An 8256-nucleotide genomic window follows, 5' to 3' on the forward strand; every position below is an offset into this window, starting at 1 on the left:
GATTGTCTGTACACCTCTCATTCCGAGGAGGTGCGGACAGGTTCAGACCCTGGGTGGAGATGTTTCCCTGGTTCAGACCCTGGGTGGTCTTCAGCTGGTCTTGGAGATGATTCCCTGGTTCAGACCCTGGGTGGAGGTGCAGACAGGGTCAGACTCTGGCTGGAGATGTTTCCCTGGTTCAGCTGGTCTTGGAGGTGTTTCCCTGATTCAGCTGGTCTTGGAGGTGTTTCCCTGATTCAGCTGGTCTTGGAGGTGTTTCCCTGATTCAGCTGGTCTTGGAGATGTTTCCCTGGTTCAGCTGGCCTTGGAGGTGTTTTCCTGATTCAGCTGGTCTTGGAGATGTTTAGATGTTTCCATGGTTCAGCTGGTCTTGGAGATGTTTCCCTGGTTCAGCTGGCCTTGGAGATGTTTAGATGTTTCCGTGGTTCAGCTGGTCTTGGAGATGTTTCCGTGGTTCAGCTGGCCTTGGAGATGTTTAGATGTTTCCGTGGTTCAGCTGGTCTTGGAGATGTTTCCGTGGTTCAGCTGGCCTTGGAGATGTTTAGATGTTTCCGTGGTTCAGCTGGCCTTGGAGATGTTTAGATGTTTCCCTGGTTCAGCTGGCCTTGGAGATGTTTAGATGTTTCCGTGGTTCAGCTGGCCTTGGAGATGTTTAGATGTTTCCCTGGTTCAGCTGGCCTTGGAGATGTTTAGATGTTTCCGTGGTTCAGCTGGCCTTGGAGATGTTTAGATGTTTCCCTGGTTCAGCTGGCCTTGGAGATATTTAGATGTTTCCCTGGTTCAGCTGGCCTTGGAGATGTTTAGATGTTTCCCTGGTTCAGCTGGCCTTGGAGATGTTTAGATGTTTCCGTGGTGCAGCTGGTCTTGGAGATGTTTAGATGTTTCCGTGGTTCAGCTGGTCTTGGAGATGTTTAGATGTTTCCGTGGTTCAGCTGGTCTTGGAGATGTTTAGATGTTTCCGTGGTTCAGCTGGTCTTGGAGATGTTTAGATGTTTCCCTGGTTCAGCTGGCCTTGGAGATGTTTAGATGTTTCCGTGGTTCAGCTGGACTTGGAGATATTTAGATGTTTCCGTGGTTCAGCTGGTCTTGGAGATGTTTCCGTGGTTCAGCTGGTCTTGGAGATGTTTCCGTGGTTCAGCTGGTCTTGGAGATGTTTCCGTGGTTCAGCTGGCCTTGGAGATGTTGAGATGTTTCCGTGGTTCAGCTGGCCTTGGAGATGTTTAGATGTTTCCGTGGTTCAGCTGGCCTTGGAGATGTTTAGATGTTTCCATGGTTCAGCTGGTCTTGGAGATGTTTCCCTGGTTCAGCTGGTCTTGGAGATGTTTCCGTGGTTCAGCTGGCCTTGGAGATGTTTAGATGTTTCCGTGGTTCAGCTGGCCTTGGAGATGTTTAGATGTTTCCGTGGTTCAGCTGGTCTTGGAGATGTTTCCCTGGTTCAGCTGGCCTTAGAGATGTTTAGATGTTTCCGTGGTTCAGCTGGCCTTGGAGATGTTTAGATGTTTCCATGGTTCAGCTGGTCTTGGAGATGTTTCCCTGGTTCAGCTGGCCTTGGAGATGTTTAGATGTTTCCGTGGTTCAGCTGGCCTTGGAGATGTTTAGATGTTTCCGTGGTTCAGCTGGTCTTGGAGATGTTTCCGTGGTTCAGCTGGTCTTGGAGATGTTTTTGTGGTTCAGCTGGCCTTGGAGATGTTTCCGTGGTTCAGCTGGTCTTGGAGATGTTTCCGTGGTTCAGCTGGTCTTGGAGATGTTTCCGTGGTTCAGCTGGTCTTGGAGATGTTTCCGTGGTTCAGCTGGTCTTGGAGATGTTTCCGTGGTTCAGCTGGCCTTGGAGATGTTTAGATGTTTCCCTGGTTCAGCTGGCCTTGGAGATGTTTAGATGTTTCCGTGGTTCAGCTGGCCTTGGAGATGTTTAGATGTTTCCATGGTTCAGCTGGTCTTGGAGATGTTTCCCTGGTTCTGCTGGTCTTGGAGATGTTTCCGTGGTTCAGCTGGTCTTGGAGATGTTTCCGTGGTTCAGCTGGCCTTGGAGATGTTTAGATGTTTCCGTGGTTCAGCTGGCCTTGGAGATGTTTAGATGTTTCCCTGGTTCAGCTGGCCTTGGAGATGTTTAGATGTTTCCGTGGTTCAGCTGGCCTTGGAGATGTTTAGATGTTTCCATGGTTCAGCTGGTCTTGGAGATGTTTCCCTGGTTCAGCTGGCCTTGGAGATGTTTAGATGTTTCCGTGGTTCAGCTGGCCTTGGAGATGTTTAGATGTTTCCGTGGTTCAGCTGGTCTTGGAGATGTTTCCGTGGTTCAGCTGGTCTTGGAGATGTTTTTGTGGTTCAGCTGGCCTTGGAGATGTTTCCGTGGTTCAGCTGGCCTTGGAGATGTTTAGATGTTTCCGTGGTTCAGTTGGCCTTGGAGATGTTTAGATGTTTCCGTGGTTCAGCTGGTCTTGGAGATGTTTCCCTGGTTCAGCTGGCCTTGGAGCTGTTTAGATGTTTCCCTGGTTCAGCTGGCCTTGGAGATGTTTAGATGTTTCCGTGGTTCAGCTGGCCTTGGAGATGTTTAGATGTTTCCCTGGTTCAGCTGGTCTTGGAGATGTTTCCGTGGTTCAGCTGGCCTTTGAGATGTTTAGATGTTTCCGTGGTTCAGCTGGCCTTGGAGATGTTTAGATGTTTCCGTGGTTCAGCTGGTCTTGGAGATGTTTCCGTGGTTCAGCTGGCCTTGGAGATGTTTCCGTGGTTCAGCTGGCCTTGGAGATGTTTAGATGTTTCCGTGGTTCAGCTGCTGGGAGAACAGCCGTTTCAGCTCGGCCACCTCGCGGCTGAGGGAGCTGAGCTCTGAGTGGAGGACGGCGTTCTCGGCCTGGCTCTGCGGCTCCTCGCCTGCCTGTGGCCCCTCCTCCGCCGGCCCTCCTGAGGGCCAGTGTCCCAGCCTGGCGCCCCTGGCCCCGGGGGCACCCGTGGGGCTCTGCCTCCTGCTCCCCCCCGGAGCACTGCCGCCGTCCCGCCCCACCAGGCTCTTAAAGCGCAGTTTGTGAGGCAAGCTCTTCAGGCCCTCCGCCGGGTCCCCCCTGAGTCCGGTCCCGCCCGGGGTCTGCTCCTCCACGGGGCAGGGGTGCGACTCCGGCCTGGGCCTACCGTGCTCGCCGAAGTAGACCGGACTCCCCGCGCCGGACCTGCCCGGGGCGGGGAACCAGGAGTCCTCCGAGAGGCTGCCGCCGTCCCCCCGCCTCCCCCCGCACGGACACCCCTGGACAGGCAGGGGGTGGTGATGAAGGGGGTGGTGGTGGTGGTGGTGGTGGTTGTGGGGGTGGTGGTATTCCCCCTCAGGGTGGCCGAAGCCGAACAGGGGAGCGGTCGGGGACGGATCGGGGGCGGGGGTGGCGGGGACGGGGTTGGCGGGGACGCTTCCGGAAGGTTCCCTGACGAGGCCGAAGCGGAACCTGAGGGCGAGCAGCTCGGCGCGCAGCCGGGCGTTCTCCCGCAGCAGCGCGTCCACGTGGCCCTCCAGCGCCGCGTCGCCCAGCCGCCGCTTCTCCCGCGACCGCCGCGCCGCCTCGTTGTTCTTCCGCCGCCGGTCCCAGTACCCCGGGTCCTTCAGCGCCGCCGGGGTGAACTCACGCCTGCGCCGGTGAACGCTGGCCTCCTCCTCCGCGGTGGTGGAGGTGATGGAGCCGGCGGGCTCCAGGCCCTCCATGCCGTGGTGGGGGCCCAGCAGCGATTGGGCCAGCAGGCGCGTGGACGTCAGGATGCTCACGGCCTCGTCTGTGAAGGACGGCGCCTCGCCAGGGGCCGGGGCGGGCCCCGGCGTCTGGAGCCAATCGGCACCCCCCTGCTCCTTCGTCTCCTGGCAGCTCTCTTCGAACATCCCGAAAAGGCCGTGCGCAAAATGGTACAGCTCTTGTACAGGTTGCAGGTTGGCGCCTCTTCTGGGAGTTGGGTGAGTGATACTCAACCACAATGCTTCTTTTTTCCCAAGGCTCTGATTTTGAGTGTTCTGAGCTGACGGTTATCAACGTCCTGGTCGGTCGCTGGGCAGGTTGTCTTGCAGCAATAGCTCCACCTAGTGGCGGTTGGAAGTGAATTAAGAAAAGGTATTCAGTTGTGACAGTATGTAGACGGAGTTGCAACATAATGTTATGTAATCCAGTGGAGAACCATCTTAACATTCATTTCAATTATTCACATTGTTCTGGGTATGAAACGCGTGGATTTACAAGACTACAATTTACTGTGTTATTATAAGAGCCATTGTTAACCCACATCCACGATCAGGCGCATAAAAGTATGATGCAGCCTGATTTATCGTGACAGCTATAGGCTATTGTTCTAGTCGTGATTGGCTATCGTTATTCTACAGCTCGGACAAGCCACGAACCATAAAATCTACCCCACATGCCACGTATAGCCGAGCTGTACTGTCTCAAGTCACGCCTGTATTTCGCTGCAAAAGTTTCAAAACGCATAATGTTATTAATAGATAGGATGTTGGTGCGCGCTTGCGTGCGTGGGTGTGGACACACTAACTTTTTACGTGTAGTGCATATGTGTATATATAGCAAAAATGTCTCATTTGGAACTGGAAATAAAAGGCATTATACCGGTGCTGGCATTATAGACTTGTAAAGAAAAACACCCAATTTCACACCCATGGTCTGTCTGGGTTGGTATTCTAAAGGTAGCTCCAAGTTTGCAGTTTCTGTTCATGACACCGATGTGTTCTTCGCCAAGATTGGAGGGCAAATTGCTACCAATAATACTGTAGATCTTTTCCGAGACACCGTACTGGCACTGTACGCTGTGTCTGTGGATTGTTTATACGTAGGCCAGATGTTTTGACCGTGTCAAGGGTTTCGCGTAACATCATGTAACCTACAATTCCGGCAAGAGCTCTCTGCTAAAGCATTAGATAACAAACCTCGCATCCGCAACTCTAAAACTCTTAACAGGCACGCTGATTATGCTCATTCTACAAACCGTGCACGTTTCCATGTTTTATTCATTTACAAGTAGAGAAGGTAAAAATCAATGTTGCTGTTAAACCACTTATATGGCCACATGTAGAAATGGTTTAAATCCTTTCTCTGCATCTGTAAAAAAAAAAAAGAAAAAAAGAAAAAACCACAGTCCTGAACTTACCTCTCTGGATTTCGTGGGTCGAGTGCTTTTGAAGTTTACAGGCTAAAAGTTCCGAGTTTCTTTTTTTATTCCTCCCATCAGCGAATTTAAGAGGTGGATGTACGTAATCTCATTCGAGTCGACAGCGAACATTTCTTTTAAGCATCTGTACGCGGGAGTGCGCGGGATACGTAAATACAGGACGGTATAGGTCTGTGTGTCGCCGGTCACGCCGTCCAAGGGCATTACTTGTCGCTCTGCTCTGTTCAACACGCCGCGTTTTGTATTTGTGTCTTCCGCTGCAAGTTCAGCCTGGGACATACCCTAACCTGACTTGAACTGAATGGCCCATATGAGCGAGTGCCATTAAGACCGCCCCTGTTGCACCCGAAAGACCTACCCAGTCGAAGTAATCTCCTATCCGCTTTCATATCGTCTCGTGCAACCCCGCGGATCTATCTGCGAGCAAGTCTGAGAGCAAGCATTTTCTCTGCAGGGATTGAGCAATGTTGCGCTGTGTCCTTATTATGAACTATGCAAACCTGACACAATCCCCCCAGGTTTGTTTTAAGTGCAGACAGTGATGAAATAATCCAATGTGGCAGCCAAGTCAACCGACCCATTGACACATTTTTGAAGCGAAGACATAACTATTCTGTGAAACAATGGCCTGTGTGAACAGCCAGGATGCTTGTTAGTGCGGTGGGTGCCATGATTTTGAGAGGTGTTTGTTGCTCTTTGATCAGTTTTAATCAGATATTCCGTCTTTTTGCTCCTGTGTTTTCCATTCTAGGAAATGTGTCAGCCTGCAAGATAACAACGTTGCCTTGCGTAGTCGATAAACTCATTGCATTCACTCAATACATTTTAAACAGTACACTAAACATGAATACAGCAAATGTACAGTTATCGTAGCAGTCTAACACATTCATCTGGGATGTAGCTAAGCAGCGGTTTTCACACAAGCCCATTTCGAGTTCATTTGAGGGCAGTTAACTTGTGCTTCACCTGAATCGGTTCACACCTTTTTAAGTTCCACCCAGACACCAGTGATTTAGGTATAAGCGATTTAGTATTATACCTAACAGTGATTTAGGTATGCATAGGTACACACAATTTCCTGGCAACTATGCCAGCACAGTGGCTTTAGGTTTCATTCAGACTCTATCATATCTATTGCACTCCAGCGGATCTGCACTGAAGCAGCAGTACAAGCCGTCCCGATCAATGTATGTATACATCTCCCGCCATTGGGGCAGGCACAAGTTGTTCCCGTTCCAAAAGACAGTGTATTTTGCTGGTCTGAATGTCTTCTGGGATGCGCCTTGAGTGATTGGTTACGCAGAGAATCCTGCTGTCTGATTGGCCGCTTGCTGTTTAGAATGGTTTAGAATGAGTGGAGATGACTGGTTGAGGGTCCTTCAGATAAAACTGTCAACCGTGATGCATTGGGCAAATGATCTGGGTCACTTATGGCTGGCCCTGTCGAGTATGGCTTTTACTGTAGGCCGGGACATTCCTACTGCCAAAACAGGCACGTATCTTAAATTGATGACACGGCAGAAAAACATTAAAAGCCATTGCAAAAATATTTCATTCAAACTGTTACTGTTACTTAAAAGTTGAATTGTTCCAGTTTTGTGGAATGTTACCGTTGGTTTTTAGTTCTAATGCTCTTCACAAAAGTGTCATACCCACACAAAAACAGGCAGTGCGCCCAAAAATACCGTTCTGTTGACGATGTGCCCTTGCCATATGAGAGAAGCGGAGGAGGACTGTGAACATGAGATGAGATTATTAATGTCATGGCTGGCCCTGCATGGAGCAGAGCTGCCGCTGTTGCTTGGCCTGTTTGGGTTTATCTTCTTGTTGGACGTGTGTGTCGATTCCAGCAGGCACCGCTGTGATCGCTGAGAGTCCAGCGGGTTTTGTGCAGGGGTATATTTAGCCATCGCCTGGGCAAGAAAACACACGTACAGGGTACTCTCTCTCTGTCTGTCTCTCTCTCTCTCTCTCTCTCTCTCTCTCTGTCTGTCTGTCTCTCTCTCTCTGTCTGTCTCTCTCTCTCTGTCTGTCTGTCTCTCTCTCTCTGTCTGTCTCTCTCTCTCTCTCTCTCTCTCTCTCTCTGTCTGTCTGTCTCTCTCTCTCTCTCTCTCTCTCTCTCTCTCTCTCTCTCTCTCTCTCTCTCTCTCTCTCTGTCTCTCTCTTTCTCTTTCTCTCATGCACACAGTATACTGTGCGTGTGTGTGACTGTCTGTCACACACACACACACAAACACAGTATACTCTCTCTCTCTCACACACACACACACACACACACACTCTCTCACACACACGCACACACGTACAGTATACTGTGTGACTGTCTCTCTCTCTCTCTCACACACAGTATACTGTACGTATGTGTGTGACTCTCTCTCACACACATGCACATACAGTATATATGACTCTCTCTCTCACACACACACACAAACACAGTACACTCTCTCTCTCTCACACACACACACACACACTCTCTCACACACACGCACACACGTACAGTATACTGTGTGACTGTCTCTCTCTCTCTCTCACACACAGTATGCTGTATGTGTGTGACTCTCTCACACACACACACACACGCACGTACAGTATATATGACTCTCTCTCTCTCACACTCACACACAAACACAGTACACTCTCTCTCTCACACACACACACACACACACACACTCTCTCACACGCACGCACATACAGAATACTTTTAGGCAAGATTCTTTTCTCGGAACATATAAGGATACAACAGCGCCCATGGGGGGGGGGGGTTAAATAAGGTTCCTCAAGCTGAAGCCTAGGTAACCGTGTGACCTGAAGCCCCGCCTCTCACCGAACATGACACAGGTGAATTCACCCAAGCTGCCCTGGCCCTCGCCAGGTGACATCACGTCCTCCTGGACCACGCCCTCGCTGGCTTGCGCCCCCCGGGGTCCCGGAATGTTCCAGTCAGCTTGCCGTAATAGCGCTGCTGTCATGTTGACACACTGGAGCTCAACCTGTTGCCGACGCAGCCCCTGATATGACCTACAGCCCTGGGGGGGTTAGGTTCCTGAACGCTCCTCCTCTCGCTCCCAGACTCTCAGGGTTAAGCTTAGGAGACTGTTTTAACCCTTTCAG

At 50.9% G+C, this 8256-nt stretch overlaps 1 protein-coding gene across 1 annotated transcript; it reads right to left on the bottom strand.

Moving 5' to 3' along the window:
• Window positions 1-2746: 2746 nt before the first annotated feature.
• Window positions 2747-3853, bottom strand: nfil3-6 (nuclear factor, interleukin 3 regulated, member 6). The gene has a single exon (XM_061224712.1). It carries the CDS (start codon window positions 3851-3853, stop codon window positions 2747-2749), a length of 1107 nt encoding a protein of 368 aa, XP_061080696.1.
• Between the last annotated feature and the right edge of the window lie 4403 nt (window positions 3854-8256).

This window comes from Conger conger, chromosome 16 (genome assembly GCF_963514075.1).
Source record: "Conger conger chromosome 16, fConCon1.1, whole genome shotgun sequence".
Lineage (NCBI taxonomy): Eukaryota > Metazoa > Chordata > Actinopteri > Anguilliformes > Congridae > Conger > Conger conger.